Below are 24,386 nucleotides of genomic sequence, written 5' to 3' on the forward strand. Positions count from 1 at the left end.
TTGGGTCCAAGCCACTGTAAAGATGGGCAGCTCTTAGCTCTTTAAAAAAAAAAAAACTAACATAACCCTGGCTGGCGTAGCTCAGTGGATTGAGCGCGGGCTGCGAACCAAAGTGTTGCAGGTTCGATTCCCAGCCAGGGCACATGCCTGGGTTGCAGGCCACGGCCCTCAGCAACTGTACATTGATGTTTCTCTCTCTCTCTTTCTCCCTCCCTTCCCTCTCTAAAAATAAATAAATAAATCTTTAAAAATAACCCTAAGAATAGAATATTTGTGTGCATACCTTCTGTGCCTCCAATTTAGCTCTTGCTAAATATTGACCAATGGGGATGGGCATCACTTGGGAGAGAAGGAAGACAGGGAACTATTTGAATTTGATGTGTTGAGACTGCTGGATCCCACATGGTGGATGTAACTGGGAGGACCAGGAAGTTAGGGGAATGATTGGCCTGGGTCCCAATCAACAGAATTGGTTTCTAAAGTCTGAAGTGATCGAGACCCCCCAGTGAGCCTGTGTAGGTGTGGTTTCTATTTACATCTGCATTCCAGCACCCCGAGCGTGTGTGGGCTTGGTGGGCTCCGTGCTGGCGGGTGGAGGCGGAAGAGCAGGCCCACCGTGATGCATTTCTGGAAGCATCGTTGTCCGTCATGGTCAGTCATGGCTGCTGCTTAGCACGACTGGAATGAAACACACTCTCCAGAACCACGTTCACTTACAGGCTTTGCTTTCGGTGTTTTTTTTTTTTCTTCCTAAGCTCTTTCTCCCAGTATTCATCTGTACTGGGGTGGGCAAAACTAGGTGTACAGTTATATTATGACATTTTTTGAGTTAATAAAGTTATTGCAGTAATCACGACCTGCAGTGTCCTTTTCCATACGAACAACTGTAGATTTACTTCTGCCCACCCTGTATTTTCAAATCCTCTGTTTATACGGAAATATTTATTTTTAGGCTTATAAATCTATTTAACTTAATTTTATGGGCTGTGAAGGCCTTTCCTCCTTATCTAGTTTTCCATATAATGATATTGCCACTTTGGGTTAGATCGATATGCAGGGTTTACACTGTGGTAACTATGTAAACGTTTGCTGCCGCTGAGCCGCATAGCGTGTTATGCACACTTTTCCTTTCTCCCGTTGCCTTGTGTGTTCCCTAGGATTAATTAATAATCACGTACTTTTTTGTTTACTTGGTTTTCACTGCGTGTGCGACTAACTCATCGCCGAAAGTCTGCAGCAGGCCTGAGTACTCCTTCTAATGCATTCGGATACATCAGGGTCTTCAGCCATTTCTTTCTTTTTTTTTAAGATTTATTTATTTATTTTTAGAGAGGGAAGGGAGGGAGATAGAGAGAGAGAGAAACATCAATGTGCAGTTGCTGGTGGCCGTGGCCTGCAACCCAGGCATGTGCCCTGACTGGGAATCAAACCTGCGATGCTTTGGTTCACAGCCCACGCTCAACCCACTGAGCTACACCAGTCAGGGCTGGTCTTCAGACGTTTCTTCATTCATTTATCATTCGAACCCTCTCTCTGGGGACCTTCTCTCTGCACCGATCCAGACTGGTTTCTGCGCCCAGTGGTTACCCTGGGATCTCTGAGTTGCTCTGGAACCTCCTTCGGTTTCCCGCCTGTGGTCGAGCCTGTTTCCTGTCTATAACATCTTCCTCTTTCTCGCTTTGCTGCCTTTTCACTCCTCCTCGTCCAGTAGCTTGTTGAAGAGGGTCCGTGACAGTTAACATGGTGGCCTTCGCATGATCTGAAAATGTCTTTTTTCACTTGCCTGACACTGCAAGCGCGGGTTTCCTGGCCAGCCTCAGGCGTTTTTCTCTAAATGGGCACACAGAGGCCCAGGGAGGCGAAATAGCAGGCCCTTGTGCCCCTCTTGCTGGAGACCACGCCGGCAGGTGTGTGCTCCGGAGAACCCCCGGGAAGATGAGATGGCCCCTCGTGTCCCAGAGACACACCCTCCCTGCTTCAACAGAGGCCTGGCTTGATGGTGCTTAAGCGTTCACTGCGCTATCTACGTGCTCCGTGCTGTGTAAGCAGGTGGTGTACGAGGACGACGACGTCCCGATGGGTACATCCAAGGTACACATGTTTCAGCAGTGGCTGAAGTCACATGCATGAGCACTATCTTGATGGAGCAAAGGCAAAGAAAGGCAACACTGGATCGGTTGCTATGCGAGTACAGCTGACCGCGAAGTCCGGCGAGTCCCGCGGTGAGACAGAGGGCGTGTCACACCTGGAACCCAGACACGGGATCCTCTTGTCACTGCCTCCGAGACAGCGTGCATGGTGGGAAGATGAGGCAGCGGAGCCTCCATGCGCTGTCTCCATTCACCCATCTTCTCCTGAAGCCCCATTAAGATGATAGTAAATCAAATGACACTTAGTCCTCAGGACAAGGAGCAGAGAGGTCATGCGGCGGCGGCAGCTGTGAGATGCGGAGGCGGTAGACCTGTGGCGTGAGATTTAAGGAAGCGGAGAGCGTGCCGGCAGGTCTAGGAGCGGGTATGCGCAGGACTGTCACCGAGGCTGGCGCACTGCCGGCGGCGCACTGCACGGACCAGGGTCAGCTACAGTCAGGCCTCTAAGAGCCTTTCTCATTCAGAAGATTGTCGCTTAGGGCGTATTTGCAATTACGAGAACGGTCCTTCGTTTTGTTACTAAAACAAAATGCACGAAGTAAATTTGGGGCATTGCCTGAAAAATAAATCACTTTGAAAATCAGACTTGTGTCTGTCCTGGAGCCAGAGGAACATGGAAAAGTAGGTGCCCCTGGGCAGGGTGGGGTTTGAGCCCAAGAAAAGGACGCTGAGCAGTGAGATTAAGAAGAGTGTGTGTCATTTTCATCACTGACTTCCGTTCTTTCACTTTACCCTGGAGCTTAGGGTTTCACTACTGGACTCAGATTTTACAGGTCTTCCCTGCCCAGGCACCGTTGGAGTCCCTGGGTTCAGGCCATTTCCGTTCTGCAGTCACAGGAGAGGTGATGGAGTTGGCTTCAGTTAGTGTCATTGGGCCCGTCCCTTTGCTCGTCTTGTTTCCTCATCGCTTTGCTGTTCTGTTTATTTTTAGTTTATGTTGCTGTGTTTTTGGACTTTTTTTTGTAGTTTCTCCCTCTCATTGAGACTTTTTAATCTGTGCAAGACAAATTTGTCAACTGTATCATAATGTAGCTTTTTTCCCCACTCTATTTGTTGATGATTTGCTTCATTTATAATTCCTTATGTGAATTTGCATTCACCCCTCTTTCTTCATTAATTTGTTCTATTTTTGTTCCCAAATTCTATGCTTCCCAAGTCTTAAGGAGTCATTTACATTATTTTGGTTTATTCATGTGCTTTGCTGCTTATAATTATAATTCCCCCAATATCTTCTGCTCTTCCCAAATCACCAGCCACTTTCATGCCTTTTGAAACCTTGGTGCCTAAAATATAAATGCCAGGACACAGCAAACTACTTACATATAACTCATTATTCTTCTCCAAAAATGTACACCTGACCTCCAGCAACGTTAGTGAGTGACCGTCGTCCATTTAAAGGGACAGAGACGTTATCTCCGAATGAATTCCCTGTACACATGTGGAAATCATTCTCTGGAAGGTTATTGCGAATAATACTTAGACGTTTTCTGCATAAAACATTAACATTTTTCTTATTTTTTTTCCTCCAGAGATTTGTAAAACCTATAGCAAAATTGAGCTCCTATTCCTTGTTGCAAAATCAGTACATATATTGGATAAAAAGAACATTCTCACACATAGCAGCTAAAGTCTCATAAATGTGTTCTTATAATATCTGAGAAATTCTCCCAGCCACTCACTCGTGTTCCTTGACATCTATGTGATGGAATTTAGATTGCATTAGATGATGCACATGAAGAAACGTTTAAAATAGTTCCTTTAAAGGAATTATGTATATATCACCATAACATACATTATTTATATATTTTACTTTTATTGTATTTTTCCATTACCTTTTAGTCCCTTTATACCTCTTCCCTCACAATGATCACACTCATGCCCTTGTCCACGAGTCCCTTTTCCCTTTTGTTCAGTCCTTCCAGCCTCCTACCCCTCGTAGCAGTCAGCCTGCTGTCCATCTGCGAGTCTGTCTCTATTTTGCTTGTTAGTTCAGTTTGTTCATTAGATCCCACACGTGAATGCGATCATATGGCATTTGTCTCTCTCTGACTGGCTTGTTTCACTTAGCATCACATTCTCCAGGTCCATCCATGCTGTCGCAAAGGGGAAAATTTTCTTCTTTTTTTATGGCTGGGTACTATTCCATTGTGTAAATGTTCCATAGTTGCTTTATCTAGTCGTCTACTGATGGACACTATTTTTAAATATTTACTAATCCCTTTTTGAGGGCTTCCATTATGTACTACCCAGTGCATTACGTACCAGGAATAAGGTTGCATCATTTATACATAGGGCCCCTCGTGTAGATTGTAATATAGTGTGTATGGTGGGGGGAGGTAACCCACACCAAACAACTAAGGTAAGAGCTGGAAGGAGTGATGTGGGAAGCTGAGAGGACCTGGGGTCAAGTCTGGGAGGCAGAAAACCAGGAATACATTCCTAAATGGTTGACGTTGAAGCTGAGAGTCAAAGAGTAAGTAGCACTGGGTGAAGGGTGGTGAAGTATCCCAGCAGAGAGTCCAGCATTTCCCAGGCCCTGCGGTGGGAGAGGGTCTGGGAACCCAAGGCAATGAGGAAACCACTGTGGATGGACCCTTGGAAACCAACTCTGGGTGTGAGAGATAAGATTGGATTTTCGTATGCACAATTTGTTAGCATCAGAATGCAGGAAGTCAAATTAATACTCAACAAAAAACACTGATGTATCGTCCCAATGGCAGTTATCACTGGAAAAGAAAGAAACTTACTTCCCAGTTCTCTGTACTTTGAAGTTCTTTTATTAGGCACATACGCATTTAGGATCGTCGTCCTGATGAGTTGACCATTTTATTATTAGGAGATAACCAGCCTAGTACCACTCCTTATCCTGAAATCTACTTTGATATTTATATGACTGCTCAAGCTTTCTTTTAAGCAGTGTTAGCTTGGTGTACGATTCTGTGCTTTTCTTTTTAACCTACTTGATTTCAAAAAATATTTATGGTGGGTTTCCTCTGGAGACCATGTAGTTAGGTCTTGATTTTTTATCTATTCTGACAATTTCTGCCTTTCAATTGGACTGTTTAGGCCATTTATATTTAATGGCCTAACACCAATTTGGTTGGATATAAATATAACATATTGATAATTGTTTCCTATTTAGTCCATCTAGTCTCCATTTTTTCCCTTGTCCCCTATTGGATTATCAGAGTATTTTTTAATAGTTACATCATCTACATTATTAATTGGTTAATATCTAAGTTTTATTATGCTTTTTGATTTTTTTAAATGATCACTTTAGGGTTTATAATATATGTTTTTAAACTAACATGGCCTGCTTTCAAATAATATTGTTGTGTAACACTTAACGTGTAGCCTAAGCTCATCAGAGCAGATTGTCATTTCCATCATCACCTGCCAGTGCGCTAATAGTGTCATTCATTTTTTTCTCGCTGTAGGTTTAAAACCCCACGATATATTATTACCACTTTTGCTGTAAACAGTAAATTGTCTGATGAGTTTTTTAAATGAGCAAATGCGTTTTCTTTAAATATCTACCCACATACTTACCATTGGTGGCATTCTTTTATTTCTTTTGTGAAGTCACAGGTGTCTAACTGATACAATTTTCCTTCTAACAAGTTTCCTTCCACATTTCCCGTGTTTCTGGTCTATTCTTAGTGAATCCTCTTAGTTTTTGAATGTTTGAAAAGTCATTATTATTTCACCTTCATTTATGAAAGGTACTGTCTTTTGCTGGGCTTAGAATTTCAGATTGATATATGTCTTTTTCTTTTTTAAATACTACTTTAATTTTTTTCTTCCTCTGTCTTGTGGCTTGTGTTGTTTTGGAGAAGTCCACCATCATTTATTGTTCCTTTGTGTACGATGCATGTTTTAAAAAAATCTGGCTGCCTTCCAGAGTCTTGTTTTTCTCACTGGCTTTCAGCAATGTATTCAGATTTTGTAGTCGCTGATGGACAGTTTCCCGCAATGATTTTTATCAATGTATGTTCCTACCTGCAATTTGTGAGGTTCCTGTTCCTCTATATTCTTGAGACAATAGATTCTCTTTTCCATTTTAGTCATTGAAGTGGGTATCATCGAATATTTTTTCATGTGCTTATTGATCATTTCTATATTGGCCTCTGTGAAGTGACTGTCCAAGACTTTTGCCCATTTTTATTATATTACCTTTTTTCCTTATTGACTTGCAGCATTTTATTATGTTTTCTTTTTTAATTTTTAAATTTTTAAAATTTTAATCGTTTAAGTTTTTAAAATTATTTTAGCATTTCATTATGTATTGGGGGTGCAGTCCTTGGTCAAACATCCTTTGCTCAACTTTTATGTATGAATTGATGATTGATTATGTATCTCCCCAGGGACCCGTCTCTGGACTGTGTGTCTGCTGGTTGTTGACCCTCTCCTCGGCACGTCTCACCCAGGGACGGGCGTCAGCTTCCCTTACTGCTCCATCTCTCTCTGGGGCCTTGGGTCCCTGTTCCTGACTCGCCAGGGGGTGGTCCAAGAACAGTGCCCCCGTAGCCTGAGCAAAACATTGTCGTTTCCTCTGCCCAACCAGCTCTGCCTTGTCTGTTCCCTGCTTGTATTCAAGGTGTAACCGTGCAGCCAGGTATACAGGCTGTTAAATTAGGATCATATTGGCTTTTCCCCTGTCCTCGCTCTCATGGCTCCTACACCCCAGACCACAGACTCCGGTGGGATCATATCATACATGTCTGTGTAGGTGGGCTTTCTCTTCCCTTCACACTGTCATTGCCCAGGGAGGCCTAAGCCACCCCCTGTCCCCCGCCCTGCCACCGCAGCCTAGTTTGACTTCCTGCCCGTGGGGTCGTCACTCCTCCCACCCCCCACCCTCCTGCCCAGTGTTTACTCTGTAAAACTACAGCCTGGAAAATGGCTTGTTCAGTGTCAAAATGTCCATTGACTCCCTGTTTTCTGAAACAGCTTTATTGAGATAGAATTTATGTGCAATAACATTCACCCACTTGTACAACTCAGCGGATTTTCCATAAATTCGCAGGTGTGTACAACCTTCACCAGGATCAACTTTAGACTGTTTTAATCACCTCAGAAGGAACCGTTACATCTTTAGTTATCTCTCTCCCACCCTCTCATCCTTACCTCCAGTCCTAAGCAAGCCGTGCATCTCCTTTCTCTCTCTGTAGAGTTTCCTCTTCTGGACCCTGTATATGGATGTAATCATACAGGATGTATTTGTCTGTGACTGGCTTTTGGGGGCGCTTAGCATAAGGGTGTCAAGGGTCATTTGTGTCTAGAGCATGTATCAGTATTTCGTCTCTCTTTTGCTGAGTAAAGTTCCTTGGCGTGGACATACCAGGTTTTGTTTATCCAATTTTCATCTGATGGGCACTTGCACAGTTTGCACATTGGGCAGTGATAAACAACGCCGTTTTACCCTTGTGTGCGCAGGTTTCTGTGTAGATGCAGGTATTTATTCTCTAGGCGTATGCCCTATGGATGGGACTCCCCATTGCCTGTAGAATTAAGCGCCTGCTTTTCAGCATGAGATTTGACACCCTTACGATCCAGGCTTTATGAGAAGCATCTGAAATGGGAGCTTCTGGAGACCCCTGTGTCAACCTTGGCTGTTAGTATGTCCCCAGGCGTTGGCACAAAGCCAGGTGATTATTAGTCAGCCAGGTGCATAGCCGAGCAGCTATGCAGAGAGTAAATGAGTGCACGTAAAGAACCTCAAGTTCCCTCTCCCACAGGGCGTGTCCCCGATAGTTCTGCCCCTGAGGTTCCTGTTTTCCAGCATCTTCTCCCTTCCCTCCTTCCTATGACAACTCAGCGTCCTAACACTTTTATGCCCTCTGCATAGCATCTGCATCCGCTCTTTCCCCTGGAACGCTTTCTCGTCCTCCCCGGACTGGGTCGGTTTCCCCATCACTTAGCCTCCTGTATCGTGTTGCGGATAATTCTGTCCAAATACGCAGCCAAAGAATTATCACTGATCTTTTGCCAGCCGCGCGCCCTCTACCCAGAAATTCCTTGGGAGCAGCGCCGTGACTCACACAAGTTGCGTTCCTGGGGCCTTTCCCCAGGCCCGGGCCATGGCGAGGACTCGGGGAGGACTGTTGCGCGGAGGAAGGACGGCGGCACTGCTTCCCGGCACGTTCCCACCCCTTCTCTTCTTTCCGCCCCCCTTGGGTTTCCGAGAAAGCGATGTTGTCTTGTTTTTCTTTTTAGCATACATTCTTCTTCCTGTTGTCGCTCGAGCCACGGTTATGCCATCTGGTACGAGGATATAAAATATGGAGAAATCTGGAAGAAAGTAACAACGTGCCCAGCCCCTCCTGCGGCGCCCTCGGTGTCCGTACCCCCGGATGTTAGACCCGAGTTAGACGATGGGGGGGGGGGGTGCCAGATGTCTCCTTTGGCTTTCTGTTATTAAACTGCCGGTACTTTCAAGGGGCTTTCACACCCCTGCGATTCACGTGGAGATTGCCTTTGCACTTTCTGGAGGAGGGAGCAAATGTTACTGCATTTAAAATGCATGCAGCACTCCATAACATGAAATACTATTATTTAAGCAGATGGATGGCCCCTTAGAGGGAAGAAACAAAAGCTGTTGGAATATAGGGGTTTTTTTTTCTTTGTTTTTTGTTTTTTTTTTTTGCCTGTGGCCATATGATGTGTATTTTAGGGAATGAGTTTGTTACTTTATTGAACCCAGTGGTGTGAAATAGAAAGACTAATGTGAAATACCTAAAAAAAAAACCCAAACCCTTAAGGAGAAGTCACAGTAATTCCCCAGAGGACGCTTACCTTTGTCACTACCAGGATTAAACATTTATTTTGCATTTTTCTCCCAGTCATTTACATGATTTCACAAGCTGGCTCTTGAAATGTGGTTTACGATAGGAAACTCTACATTTAATTTGTAAATATATCTTATATATATATTCACATTTTCAAAGAATTGCTATTCTTAATGACGCTACTCTTGTGATACAAAATAAATTCAAATGTGTCTAAATTTTATTGAGTTCAGATGACCCATATCCAGTTGACAGAAGAGGCATCTGGGGAGGGGGAAGAAAGAACCCAGGTGGAATGAATTAGCCCTGAAGAGGGACAGTCATCTTGGTACTAACAATATGTCTGGGGTGATACCAGTTTCCTAGAAAGCTCAAAAGTAAAATCACAACCCTCTGAACCAATTTCTTAGTGAGCAGTAATTTTTTTATATTCTGATTTATGGACCACTGCTAAAGACTCGAGTTTGGGTTGGAAGAGAAAACTGTCAGTTCCTACTTGATGAACACCTGTCTTCTCTTGGGGCAAATCTACTTCTATGAAGTGCATTTTCCTCTGCCATCCAATGACAGATGGCATTCACTCGGCGTTCCCAGCCCAGAGACGGTCAGCACTGGCCCCCAGGGGGCGCACTCAGGGTCCCCGCAGTGAGAGGGACCAAGAGAAAGAGGGTGGATGATCAAGGAAGAGAGCCGGAAGATACTAAAGCTCACGAGCACAGCTTCCCCAAGATTTGGCTTTGTAGAAGAAAAGCAACTATATCATGAAATGAAATCTTCATGAGAAAGATGATTCCTTCAACCTCTTAGTCCTGAGAGTCAAGGGATAACCCCTCTGAATCTCCACATTGTCGTCCTCACAGAGGGGTCTACAACCACCCGGCAGCACTGCTGTTCACAAGAGTAAATGACATAACCCCTCCAGTCTCACGGCATCGCCTGGTTCAGCGTCAGGGCTCAGTAAACGTTATCCTTATCTCTGCCCGGTGACGTTAATTCCAGGTGTCTAGGGCTCCTTTTGTCTCCTGTGAAGATGGTAGGCATTTGTTTTTAGAAAGTCACATATAAACACAGGACCTTCTGGCCAAGGTGGAGACACAGGTAGATATGCTTTGCTTCCTCATACAACCAAAAGAAGGATAACCAATAAAAGCAAAAAACAAAACAAACAAAAAAATCCCCAGAACTGCCAGAAAGTTGAATTGTATGGATGTCCGACAACCAAGGAGTTAAAGAAGAAATATTCATCCAGACTGGTAGGAGGGGCTGAAACCTAAAACTGGGGCAGCAAGGGTCAGCCTGGCAAGGCAGCAGTTGGAGGACTTGGATACCCTGCATTCCCATGCAGATAAGCTGGGAGGAACAACTGGGGAGTGAGACAGACTGTGCAAACCCAGGGTTCCATTGCAGGGAAATAAAACCTCAAAACCTCTGGCTGTAAAAACCTGTGATGGTTGTGGCAGCAGGAGAAACTCCCAGTCTCACAGGAGAGTACATTGGAGAGACCCACGGGATCCTAGAACATACACAAGCCCACCTGCCTGGGACTCATCACCAGAAAGGGCACAGTCCACTTGTGGGAAGCAAGGGAAGTGACTGAAAGTGGGACAAGAGCTGAGCAAATGGCATCATTCTCTCTCTGACCCGTCTCCCCCAGACAGTGCCACAATGCAGCAAAGTGGGTTACCCCAACATGGTGAACACCTAAGGCTCCACCCCTTACAACACGTGCACTGAGACAAAAAAAATGACCCAAATGAAAGAACAAATCAAAACTCCAGAGAAATAACTAAGTGATGAGGAGATAGGCAACCTATCAGATGCAGAGTTCAAAACACTGGTAATCAGGACGCTCACAGAAATGACTGAGTATGGCCACAAAATAGAGGAAGAAGTGAAGGCTGTGCAAAGTGAAATGAAGTGAAGTATACAGGGAACCAACAGTGAAGGGAAGGAAACCAGGACTCACATCAATGATTCGTAACAGAAGGAAGGAATAAACATTCAGCTGGAATAGAATGAAGAAACAAGAATTCAAAAAATGAGGAGAGGCTTAGAACCTCTGGGTTACAACTTAAATGTTCCAACATCTGAATCATAGGGGTGCCAGAAGGAGAAGAGGAAGAACAAGACATGGAAAATTTATTTGAAAAACATAATGAAGGAAAACTTCCTCAGTCTGGCACGGTACTAGACATGCAAGTTCAGGAAGCTCAGAGAGTCAGAAAGAAGTTGACCCAAGCAGGAACACACCAAGACACATTGTAATTAAATTGTAATTAAATTACCCAAGATTAAAGATAAGGAGAGAATCCTAGAAAGCAGCAAGAGAAAAAGAGACAGTTACCTATAAAGAAGTTCCCATCAGACTATGAGCTGATTTCTCAAAAGAGACCTTACAGGCAAGAAGGGGCTGGACAGAAGTATTCCAAGTCATGAAAGGCAAGGACCTACATCCAAGATTACTGTATCTAGCAAAACTATCATTTAGAATGGGAGGGCAGATAAAGTGGTTCCTAGATAAGGTCAAGTTAAAGGGGTTCATCATCACCAAGCCCTTACTATATGAAATGTTAAAGGACTTATCTAAGAAAAAGATAAAAAAATACAAACAGTAAAATGACAACAAACTCACAACTATCAACAACCAAACCTAAAAACAAAAACAAACAAAGTAAACAACTAGAACAGAACAGAATCACAGAAATGGAGATCTTGTGGAGGGTTATCAGAGGGGAGGGGGGGAGGGGAGAATGGGGGAAAAGGTACAGGGAATAAGAAACAAAAGGTAGGTACAAAATAGACAGGGGGAGGGTAAGAATGGTACAGGAAATGGAGAAGCCAAAGAATTTATATGTACAACCCATGGACATGAACTAAGGTGGGGAATACTGGGGGTGGGGGGCAGGAGGGAAGGAGATAAAGGGGAGAAAAAATGGGACAACTGTAATAGCATAAAATATACTTAATATATAATAAATATACAATAAAGACAACAATATACAATAAAATATACTTAAAAAAGAAAGTCACATAAATGCAGATGTGTGCAAAGTAGATCTTAGTGACATTTAAAAATATTTTGTTTAACTTGGGGGTTCTATGTGTTGAGTTTCCTTTGTTTGCATAAACGAGACTTCGTAACTATTTGTTCCTGAGTGCAGTGTAGGTGTTCCATATATGAATTAAAAAGCCAAATATGCCCTGGCTGGCATAGCTCAGTGGATTGAGTGCGGGCTGTGAATCAAAGTGTCGCAGGTTCGATTCCCAGTCAGGGCACATGCCTGGGTTGCAGGCCATGACCCCCAGCAACCGCACATTGATGTTTCTCTCTCTCTCTGTCTCCCTCCCTTCCCTCTCTAAAAATAAATAAATAAAATCGTAAAAAAAAAAGCCAAATATGTGCAGATAGGTTAACAGGCATTTTATTTCCAGTAATTAAAGTAGAAACCATTTAAGTAACCAAGATCAGGAAAATAGTTCAGAAAACCATATTACCTAAAATATTTTTTAATGTTGGTTAATGTGTTTTTAATGTACATATTTTTATTGTATTTTTTCCATTTTAAAATGTTCACCTACTCCCATTTACTTGTGAAGCCCATATAGGAAAATGAAATTATATATGTGAAATAATGTTGAGATGGAGCAGTCCATAACAATTATCTATTTTATGGAGGCACATTACAGGGTAATTACCTGGGTAAGGCACACGCAGGCAGATGGACCAGAGAGAAAATGTAAAATCCGAAACAGAAACTGTCATAGTCCGATGAAATGAAATGGTGCTTTTGTCAAAGTTCTCTTTATTACTGCTACATATTGTCAATTAAACATGCGTTGTTGCTTGGACCCTATTTTCGGAAAACCAGTTTTGGTTTTTAAAATGCTTTACATATGATCTTTGCTGTTAATTTTAAAAAATCGGAACTAATTTCTTTTCAAATGAGCCCTCCACGCCCCTGCCCACCGGAGCGACGTGATCCTCACGCTGGGTCTGGTCATTCGCTCGTTCAGCTTCCCCTCACTGGAGGCGGGGCCCGTTCCCCAGGCGTGAGCCCCTCGGTGCCTTGTCCTCAGAGGGCGCATGTTGCAGAGGGAGACGGATCGGAAAGGAACAGGAAATATGAATCCTGAGCGTGGCCAGTGCAGTGAAGGCAGAGCAGGGCGCAGGGCACGGGACAGAGTAATCCGTTCCGAGTTAAGACCCTGGAAAATGTCATCAGCTTGTGTGCAAAACACGAAGTGCAGGTGGCACCTCACTTCCCAGGACCAGCCTCTCTGTCCACAGTCAGTTGGGCAATTTTGAATTATTTGGTTTTGGTCACACCCTGTGATTTTTTTTTTTTTAAAAGAACCCCCTTAGGCCAGCCAGGCTGATGGAAAGTCAGGTTGAGAAGGAGCCCGCAACTGACTGGTTCTTGTGTTGTTTTCTTGCAGTTTTCGGTGAGGACCTTCACTCCAGCCTCTACTTTGTCAATGCATCTTTGCAAGAGGTAGTGTTCGCGAGCACCACGGGGACCCTGGTGCCCTGCCCAGCCGCGGGCATCCCTCCGGTGTCTCTCAGATGGTACCTGGCGACGGGCGAGGAGATCTACGACGTTCCCGGGATCCGCCACGTCCACCCCAACGGCACTCTCCAAATTTTCCCCTTCCCTCCTTCAAGCTTTAGTACCTTAATCCATGATAATATTTATTATTGCACAGCTGAAAATCCTTCAGGGAAAATTAGAAGTCAGGATGTCCACATCAAGGCTGGTGAGTAGAGGCTGTCAGGCTTTATTCCTTTGGTGCCTGCTTGGGTGGGCGGGGGGCAGGGGCGGGGGTCTGGGGTGGGGGGCAGGGACACACCTTAAAGTGCCTTCAGCTGGGACTCAGCAAAACCCTTCATCTGTCCCTTCTGACACTTCCAGTGTCTCCTTAGCATCTTCGACTGGATATCAGAGTCCTGGGCACTGGTGGGGAAAAAAAAATATTGAAATGATGGGTTCTCATTCTCAGTGAAACAAATGAGCAAATGCGTGTAAATAACCACCTTTTGCTTGTTTCTTACTGAGGTGTCCCTATTTTCACTCCACATTTGCCATTTGAACAACATGCCAAAAACTGTTCCGTGCATTCATAAACCCCTTACAACGCTGCTTCTGTAAATCGCCAACCACTGGGACATTGGGGGAAGTCCTTCTGCAAAACTAACATTACGTCTCCGATACCATGCCTGGGTAATTTTGAATGTATTCACTCAGCAAATACTTTTCTTGAGCTTCTGTTATAGTTCTGGCACTCTGCCAAGTGCAGGGAATATGAGGTCTGTCCAGAAGGTATGCAACCACGTAATATGAAAAATAGACATTTATGGAAGAAGATACAAGATATAAGAAACATTGTACATAGGACAGTGATGCCTCAGTCCCTTTCAAAGTAGGCAGCTTGGGACCTCACACAGTTCTTTCAGTCGCCATCAGCTGCTCCGTTGTATTTTCCTGAATCTCACCAACAGTCTGAAATCTCTTCCCTGTCAAAGGTGACTTTAGTTTTGGGAAAAGCCAGAAGTCACAGGGCGCCAAATCTTGGCTGTGGTGGGGCTGACTCACCTGGGTGGTTTGATGTTTTGCTAAAAGACTCTGTACGAGACATGGTGTATGAGCAGATGCGTTGTTGTGACGAAGCTGCCAATCACCAGTCGCCCTTAACTGCAGCCTTCTGAATCATCTGAATGGTGTCTGCAGAGGAGTGTTCAAGCTTAACGAAACATTTGATGCAGATTCGTTGCTCTACTTTCTCAGTCATTTTGAAAGTGCAATCCACACAGTACACATGCTCAGTGGGTGTCTACTGTCCTCACCAACTAGTCCAGTGAAGTCATCACTGTCCACTCATGGCATTCCAGTCCACGCTCCTTGGCTGCCTGGTTACATCGGTGTGGTGCAAATCCTCCTTGTTATATTAACAACGGCTGGACTTTTTCCGTACACACCTTGTATATGGGAAAATGAAATGGTGTCCACCCTCATGGAACTCACATCCTAATGGGGGAGTCAGACATAAACAAAGAGAGGAAGTTGGGTCACAATTTACAACGGGAAGTTGGCCTCTGTTCCAAGCATTCTGAAATTTGTGAGGACACTGAAAAATTCAGGAGAGGAAAAAGAACCCCAAACAAAAACACTATCAGCTGAGCACCAAGGAAAACCCTACCATTGGTTCAGCCTGAGACTGCCGATGGCTTCTTTGAGATGCCGGAGCGTCTCTGGACGGGATTTCAGAGCACCTCACATTGCGGGAACTGAAACTTGGAACCAGTGACCTTAAGTTGGTAAGGTCCAAACTGTTACCGAGCAACAAGGGGGAGGGGGCAAAGGCAACCTTCGTTCCCTCCCTGGAAAGACTGCCATGAACCGCACAACCAACCAAAGTACCAGGCTTTTCTCGTGGGCTTACACTAGCTTCGCAAGTCAATCCCCGCTTCTCAGGGCTTTCTGGTGACGACCAGAACCCATACATGCCTCCTTCAGGCGTGACATTCCAGTCAAAGTCTTGGTGAACAAAACCACTATTAACGACTGGTCTTATTGGTTTTATGCAAAGAAACCTTATATTATTGCTCACTCCTTCAGAATGCCAAATTCTGGAGGGATCAGGTAGGGAGAAAAATACAAAGTGTGAAGGAAGATCCTTTTCCTTCTGATATCCACCAGGCTTCTCAAAACTTTCCTACAGAGTGTGAAGTTTCAACCTTCCCTGGAATCCTAAATTGTCTTTTCAGAGCAGATACAGAGCAAAATCCAAAATACAGAGTTCCAGAACAATACACAGGTAGGGGCATTCTCTTGCACCAATGCGTCCATCAGTGCCTTGCAGAGACATGCTCCTTCAGGCCCGGTCTCTTGGCAGAGACGTGCTGCTTTGCCTCTGGCTGAAGCACTCATCAGCCCCAAATGACCCTTCCTGGGTCCCGAGTAGCAAAGGCATTCTCCCCAACCGGTTACAGGCAACCTTTCTTAGGTCTTACAGGTGACCTTAAACAGGTCGTCAGGTACAGAGGGTTTCTGATCAGAAACAACACCAATGTGAGAAACTTGCTCTTTTCCCACGAAACCAGAAAACAAATAGTTGAGGTTTCCTTTACTCCAGGTTTAAAACTTTCACATCCTTTATACATAATTTTACTCATCCAGATTTAACCATTATTCTCTTTTAATCCTGGTTCCTTTCCCACTCTGGGAAGGACTGTGCTTAAACTCAGCATGTGGCAGCCTAAAGTCCCTGGCACTGCAGGTACCTTCCACTAAAAGTCCCTAGATTTGCAGGGACATCCTGCAGCTTTCTGAAGCTCAGACCTTGCAAACACCCTATATATCAGACAGTCACCCTTGGACCCTAGTTCATGACCTTCGGAACCAGAGCCATTCTTATCAGAACCAGTCACACAGAGAACCTGACTGGTGCGGTGCCCACACAGCAGCAGCACACAGCCCGTGATCGGAAGAGAGCCCTTAGCCACCACCTTGTCCAGTTCCAAGATGGTAGCGTTCTCGAGTGACCCATCATCCAAGATGGCAGCACCCATGCATGCCACGTCATCCAAGATGGCAGCTCCCATCCACACTGGGTCGTCCAAGATGGTGATGCCCATGTACGCTGGGTTGTCCAAGATGGCGACAACCATGCAAGCCGGGTCATCCAAGATGGCGATGCCCATGCACACTCAGTCCTCCATGGTGGGGCACTCACGTGGCTCATCCCCCATTTTACCCAAAATGGCGACACACCCACATGGCTTGCTGCCCGATCCCCACCATACATGCAGTCTCGGCCTACAGAGTCTACAGGTTTGCTTCCTCCCCACACCTGAGGACAGGTTCCCTCAGTGCCACCTGGGCTCCCCGAAACGGTAGGTGAGCAGACCGGGGCACCCTGGGAGCAGCCCGCTAACCAAACCATCGTCCACAGCTCCATTGTTCCAAAACGGTGTTCAGAAGCCAGTTTTCAACCAAACCATTTTCACGTCTCTGCTCCCTCCCCATTTCGTTTCCTTTTCACCTTTCCAGGCGTGACAGGCGGCCGAGGCCCTCGGGGGGAGCGCAGAGGAATTCTCGAGACGGGGAAAACCCCGAAGTCTCGCTCTCTCGCACCCGAGGGGGTCGGTCTGCCACGGACAGTTATCGTCCCGGCGGAGTCGCCAAAAACTCTTACTGAGCAACAAGGGGGGGGCAGAGGCAGCCGAGGCGATATGCTATTACCAAAAAGGACCCCCCCCAGGTCCGTCATGTCCGCCGCCAGAGGACAGACGTCTCTCAATGCCAGAGATTCGTGGAAAGGAAAGGAAATGTTTATTTAATGCTATACAGACTTAAAGTAGTGACCTAATTGTCTTTATCAAAATCCCACAGTCCCTTAAAATTCCCACAAACACACACAGTCCTTCCTTCCCCCCTTTGCCCAGTCTGGGGTACCGTATCTCAGGAAAAGAACTAGAAGTCCGAGGCTCAGGCAGCCCCCGGTTCTTCCCAGTAATCCGTCCCGCTGGTGGGCCTCCCTCGGTTCCCAGCACCATCAGCTGTGTTGCCGGGATCTCTGCTAAAGCCGGGTGGGGGTTCCCCCTTCTAAAGCTGCGGGGGTCCCCACTCTGGCAAAGCTGCGAGGTTCTCTCTCCACTGCCCCAGCCGAGTGGTCCTCCCTGCACAGTGGCCGCGGGAGTCTCCACTCGGGCAAAGCCACGCGATTCTCCCCTCAATGGCTGCCCCATCTGGGTTTAAATCCCCACGCCAATCCTCCTCTGCAGCCCCACTTCCGACTCCTCCCACCATCAGCTACACCTGCCAGCACTCTCACATCCTTCCAGCTTTACTGGGCTGCCATCCTGAGTCTGGGCAGGGGTGGTCCCATGTCACGGAGCCAGCCTTCTCCAAGCTCCCATGCAGGTGCTGTAACTCGGGGGACCTGCCCCCCAGTTAAGTCTTGGTGGGGAAGTTACTTCCATTCCCCTGGCTCAGAGCAAGGCCACAGCTATTTAACGTATCTATGTAACCAGTTAAAGGTTACAGATATGTTAAATGACCATACCAGAGGTTAGCTGCAAGGCTGTTGCTATGCAAAACAGCTCTCAATGGCCCTGCTCCATGTGTCCCTTCCCCCAACCCACACCTGTGGGGGAGGGGTGAGGACATCCTAATATTTCCTGAACACCTTGAGTTCTGGACCCCATTCCAAATCCCTATTTGGGGCCTACCCTCTTGGCTGCACCCTGTTATAAAATTATACCCCAAATTTGCATTTTGACTGATTGGCACTCACACTTCCAGGGTCTCAAACCCAGTGTGTTTGCTTTCTGTCCCCTCTCTGTGTCTTCCTCCCCCCACTGTGTCCCAGAGGTGGGCAGGGGAGAGAGTGGGGAGACAGAAAAGAAGGCTGAGGCTTCTGCTGGAATGAGACTGTAGCACTGGTGGGTGCTGGGAGTGAAGCAGTCTCAGTCTCATAGCCTTGCATTCTTTGTGAAATAAGAAAGGCACTGTTCACATTTTTTACTACATCACATGTTGCTGGCACGTTGTCAATGAATGAACCTTGAATTGGTTTGTTCCTCTGAACATCATGATGCATTTAAAAAAAACAAAACTGTCATCACTACAAGTGAACCTGGGAACACAGCCGCTGATTCACGGACATCAAAGTTGTACATCCAGGACACATTGTGTCATTCTAAAGACTTAAAAAAACCCTGAAAAACAAGCACACAGCTGGACTCCAGTCAGCAAACAGTGTTTTAATTTTTTTTTTTAAAGCTTGGCCTTTCAAAGGCTGGCAGACGGACTTAACGTAATGGCGGGACAAAGAGAATGTGACTTCGACTGTTGCCTTGCGCACCGGGCAGCCGGGGGAGCTTTGTTGTCATTGCTGCAGCAGGTGAGGAGGCGTGACGTGAAGGCATCGCGACCCGAGCGGGACATGAAACGTTCCGGAAGGCCCGCGTGTGCGCTCTTTGATGCGAGCCATCAAACAGCAGCCTGTGACGCGTTCCGCCCGCGAGCCGTTCTCCCAGCTGCATTTTGATCTCCGTGACATGCTCGAGCATTCTAAGACTTGCGCAGAGATGCACTTAAGAAGAAAACGATTGGTTTTAATCAAGAGACACGAAGAGCTGATATCCCCAAATAATTCAGATGAAGCAAATGGAAGTGGTGTAGGGACCTCTGACCCCGACGGCAGGGGAGTTAGGCGCAACACCCGTTACCTAGCGGGCTGCAGACTCTTTTGAATGTGTCGTAAAAGACACATTTGTGGACTGCAAAGTACCACTTGCAGAAAAACCTGGAACTTCAAACATCTGTGCTTGGCTGTGTTCACCTGCTCTCCCTGCCTCCAGCTTCCCGCCAGACAAAGGCACTGAAGGCTCGCTCCTGGTTTAGCTGCTCTTCCCCAGATTCGTTACAGGACTGATGGTTCTTGCACGGCAGCAGGCGTTTAAGAGGCGGAAACGCCACCGTCCTGTCTGGAGTCCGTGCCACCTTCCACGTGCTGACGTCACAGCTGCTGATGTGTGGGGGTGTCCCCGACACCGGACGCCCCGCTGCGGCGGAGCCCGGCAGATGCATGGCGCCTGGGTGCTTCCGACTGGCGAGATGGACAGTCACATTGTCCCAGTGCAACTCCTTTTCTCATTCCATTCCCCTTCTTATTGTGAGCACGCCGTGGTTGCAGTACTTCTTTAGATTGTTTAGTGGGCGCTGGAAAACTTGGTGTCCCCGTTTCTACGTGGTTCCTGCAGATGCAGAGCTGGGCGGCAGAGGGGCGTCTAGGCCCAGTGACAGCTGTCGGGCAGGTTTCAGCAGCACGAGCACTGACTCCGGGGCATCGCCTGTGTTCCAGGTCATCCTGAATGTCTGAAGTCCCTTTAGGGGGTTTAGATACTTTCCTGGAGTAATGCATTGAGTCAAAGGGCCTCACAGTCTCTCCTTGGGCAGCACGGAAAATTTATTCATTTTTTTAATTAAAAAAATCTTCACCTGAGGATATGTTTATTGATTTTACAGAGAGAGGAAGGGGGGTGGAGGGAGAGAGAGAGAAAAACGTCAGTGTGAGAAACATCTACCAGTTGCCTCCAGTATTTACCCCAGTTGGGGATCAAACCCACTACCTAGGTATGTGCCCTGACTGGGAATCAAACCCCTAACCGTTTGGTGCCTGCAATGATGCTCCAACTAACCAAGCCTCCCTGATCGGGGTGAACATTCTTATTCTTAATAGTCTGCAGCAAGCTGACCGAGGTCTGCATGTCGGTGGAAGAGTAAAGGGCCATCCATCTTGTCTCGTTCATTCACCACAACCTCCGTTTCCCTAGCAACTAAAATACTGTCCGGCCCTGTCTGTCCTAAGGACCAGAAGGCAGATGGGCCACCGAAAGTGGCACTGTCCCTTGCCCATGCTGAATTTACTGCTCAGCAAAGGGGTGAGTCAAAAAAGTTCTAGTGGCTGCCTTTCCCTTTGTGAGCTGTGGTTACACGACCTTGGGCTGGAACTGCTGCTGCCGATGGCCAAGACGGAGGAGCAGGGGCCGACTTTGCCCTTGCGTCTGGAGCAGCCACAGCCACAGACAGACACAGCAGGCGAAGCTCCAGCCTTCGAGACCGCTCACCCTGTAGTGAAGGAAGGCGTCCCTGAGAGGCTGGGGAAAGGCAGCTGAGCCCTACGGTCGCCCGGCTCGCTGCCCAAAGGAAAGGAGGATGCAGGGCCCTGCACGTGAATTTTCACCGCAGCCTCACCCATAATCCCCCAAATTGGGGGCGACACAGATGCCCTTCCGCGTGTGAGGGGATGACGGCCGAGACTCTGTCCGTGGCCAGAGTTTCCTCAGGTTCCTCTGAGCCCTTGTCTCAACTAGTCCTCAGTCTTGACCTTCTGTGAGTGTTTTCCCTGGACCTCCTTTTACTGAGAGTCCTGCGAAGTCATCCTCACCTCTGACGTCTCACATCGGGTCACTCTTAACATGGGATCGAGTTCCTCGTCTTACCTGCGGCGTGTGCGTCTTTCGTCCACCTTTAACAGGAACCCCCCACCCTTCGTGTCTCCTCTTTGGAATTTCCTGCCCACCGACCCGCTTGTCGGCCCCCTCTGTGAGTGTTCGTGAGTTCTGGCTGTGTTCAGAGTTGAGCACGATTTATCTCCCTATTGAAAGGGTCATAACTCCTGCTGCAACGTTTTGAATAAAGAGTATTTTTAACAAGAAACTATGGTATATCCATACAATAGACTATTATTCAGTGAGAGAAAGAAAGAGACTATCAAGCCATGAAAAGACAGAAAGGGACCTTAAGTGCCTGTGACCAAGTAAAAGAAGCCCAGCTGCAAAGACGACCTACTGTATGAGTCCTACTGTGTGACATCCTGGAAGAGGCAAAACCATGGCAACAACAGTAAAAGGTCAGGGGTTGCCGAGCGTGGTGGGGGAGGGAGGGGCGAGTGGGGGGAGCACGGGACATTTTTAGGGCAGTGAGACTATCTGGATGATGCCTTCATGAGGAATACTTGGCATTAGTACACGGTCGTAGAACTAACGGAGTGAACCTTACTATAAACATGGGCTTTAGTTGATAAAAATGTATCGATATTGGTTTGTTGATTATAAAAAATGTATTACACTCATTCGGATGCTAAGAATGAGAGACAGTGTATGGGAACTCTCTGTACGCTCCGAAATTTTCTGTAAACCTGCAACTGCCCTGAAAAAACTTTATTCCAGAAGCTACTTCCAATAACTTAATAATACAAATAGAATCCCCAAAGGAATGGACGATAAAACCAAAAAAAAATAGTTGAACTATTGGCCAAAATGGGCCAAATTTGATGAAAACTAAAAACCCACAGATCCAAGGATCCAAGGGAACCCAGGCACCAAGGACATGGCGAAACCCACACCGAGGCTCATCATTGTCACAAAACAGCTCCTTGGGGCCCAGGACAAAGAGGAAACGGTAAGAACGGCCAGAGGACAAGGACAGGTCGCACACGGAGGCACGTCGGTGAGGATGTCACGATTCTGCCGCCGTCGTCAGAATCGGCGGGAGCAGCAGGGGCGCGGCGTCTTGGAAGCACTGAAAGAGCAGTGTCCTGTGATCCCGAGGTCTGCGTCAGCGCGCCCCCCAGAAATAAAGGGGCGATGCCGGCGTTTGGGACACTCAGAAGCTGAAGCAGTTCACCAGCTGCTGACTTGCTCTGCTAGAAATCTTTACCAAAAAACGTCCTGCCATCAGAAGAAAAAGGGCACCTGAGGGCATCTTCTCAAAGGGGAGAGGAAGAATGAAGAAAGCGATGACATGGATAAACAAATCACGTTTCTGTTGTTTCAAGTCCTTTAAAAGATGATTGACTGTCTAAACAAAGTAATAGCGGTGTCTCGTGGGGACGGTGACGATGCGCAGACGAAGTGGATGGCCGCAGTTGCACGAGGCCTGGAGTGAAGACGCGACGTAACCGTATTTGAGAGCTGTCTTGTTTCATGGGGGCCGCGTAGCCTCGCCTGCCTGTCAGTGATGACCGCTATGGATGTGTGGACTGCCAAACCCAAAGCAGCCACGGAAGTGGCCAGACAGGGAGTGTGGCTAACAAGACAACGAAGTAGAAACGCTGGACTCGTTAAAAAAAAATCCCAGACAAAGAAGCAAAAAGAGAAAGAGGGAAACAGAGAACAAGGTGGCGTTGCTTACCTCTGCCTATCAGGACATGTCCCTTTTGAAATGACGGCCTTTGTTGACAGGGTCATTTTCTTGAAATTAGCCTCATACCCGTGTTCTTGACACGTATCTTTCAATAAATGATGAAAATTGGAAGAGCGCTAATTAGTCCATAAAAAGCTGTCTTCATGGATATTCTTAGAAAGTGGAAGGTTTGTGAACCCCAGACCTCCCTTGAGGATCTTCCTGTGCCAACGCCCCCACTCCCAGTGGGAGGACAGTAAGGCGCAGGAGGGGGCCAGCGCCCAGGGTTCACCGAGCCGCAGGCGCTGTAATTTGGGTCAGACACATGGGCATCTCCTTTTCCTGGGGCCGGAGGTCTTCCCCTCAGTGGCGATGGCGTGGATTCGTGTCGCTGTACCTCAGCCTGTTGTGAGAGGTTTATCCACAATCACTGAGTTGTTACAGTCGCCCTATGAGGGGCATATTTTCATCAAAATCGCTAGTATATCGATGGCAGGAGAGACAGCTTGCCCCCTGGGTAAGTGGGGCTTGGATTTGAACCCAGGCGGTTGGGATTAGAGGGCGGGCCGTGAACCCCGGCACTACCCTGCCGTTAGCCCAGACCCCCTCATTCAGGGAAGCCCCACCCCCCTCCCCGGCCTGGAGCACTTGCTGCGATGCTGCTGCGGTTCGGGGTGTGGGCAGCTCCCGCATCAGCACCCCGCCCTAAGTGATGGGCAGCAGGACGCTCGTTTCCCAGACTGCTTTGCAACTGTCATAAAAACGCCACTTATGAAGCTATTTTCATTATACAGTTTTCCAGGATTTCCAGGAGAGGTTGTCTTTCTTGAGTTTTTAAATTCCCTTTCTTCATAGTCTGAACGTTTTTCCCTGGTCCTCAGAGGATATGGGGGGGGGCAGTTTTCTATCACCCTAACTTCTATTAGAAGCGATTTCCGACAACCAGCTGCATTGAGGGGGGGGGGCAGGCAGCGAGCTCTGTTTAGATGCCCTCTTGCCCTGGAGCACACGGTGTAGCTTACTGTCGATGAAATGAGAGTCCCACATTCATGAGCTGTAGACCGCTTAACATTGTCTTCAGTACATCGGTTCGATGCAACTCGTCGCATTTGGAAGGTACCACGCACGTGTGCGAGTGAGATGCTCGCAGGACCAGGTTGTGTGCGTGTGCATGTGTGTGTGTGACCCTAGGTCCTCTCCCTGTCTTGCAGTTTTACGGGAGCCCTATACAGTCCGTGTGGAGGACCAGAAAACCATGAGAGGCCATGTCGCGGTCTTCAAGTGCATTATCCCCTCCTCGGTGGAGGCGTACATCGCCGTCGTCTCATGGGAGAAAGACACTGTCTCACTCACCTCAGGTAGGCTCTGCACGCGGGGCGGGGCGGGGCGGGGCTCCAGACACGCCCCCTCGGCTCCCTTCTCTGTGGTGTGACGTCACGGAGACCTGGTGTACTTAAGAGCGGTGCTAGTTCGTGATTAACTGCCACATCGGTGTTTCATACTGACCTACCTGGCTCTTCCTCAGCGGATTGACGGATGGGTAGAAGTCAGTTACTTGCATTAGTTACTTCTGTAAGGAAGTTGTGGTTTTCTTCTTGCCGCCAGAAACAGGGAAGCGGGAGGGTCGCGTCTGCTAGAGACCTCAGCGATGCGTTTAGGGTGGATAGTCCGGAACGGGACCCTGGAAAACGGGAGCCCCGATTTCACGCCGTGCTGACCCTTTTGAAGGTCTTTGAGGTGCGTGGTGTCTCTGACCT

At 47.2% G+C, this 24,386-nt stretch overlaps 1 protein-coding gene across 1 annotated transcript in view; it reads left to right on the top strand.

Moving 5' to 3' along the window:
* The window catches only part of DSCAM (DS cell adhesion molecule), a 542,830-nt gene that overhangs the window by 93,017 nt on the left and 425,427 nt on the right, over positions 1-24,386 (top strand). The window contains exons 3-4 of the mRNA XM_045852387.1: positions 13,376-13,693; positions 23,841-23,987. Of these exons, the coding sequence (XP_045708343.1) occupies positions 13,376-13,693; positions 23,841-23,987 (465 nt within the window). The remainder of the gene's footprint in view (positions 1-13,375; positions 13,694-23,840; positions 23,988-24,386) is intronic.

This window comes from Phyllostomus hastatus, unplaced genomic scaffold (genome assembly GCF_019186645.2).
Source record: "Phyllostomus hastatus isolate PE091 unplaced genomic scaffold, TTU_PhHast_1.1 phas_contig_948, whole genome shotgun sequence".
Lineage (NCBI taxonomy): Eukaryota > Metazoa > Chordata > Mammalia > Chiroptera > Phyllostomidae > Phyllostomus > Phyllostomus hastatus.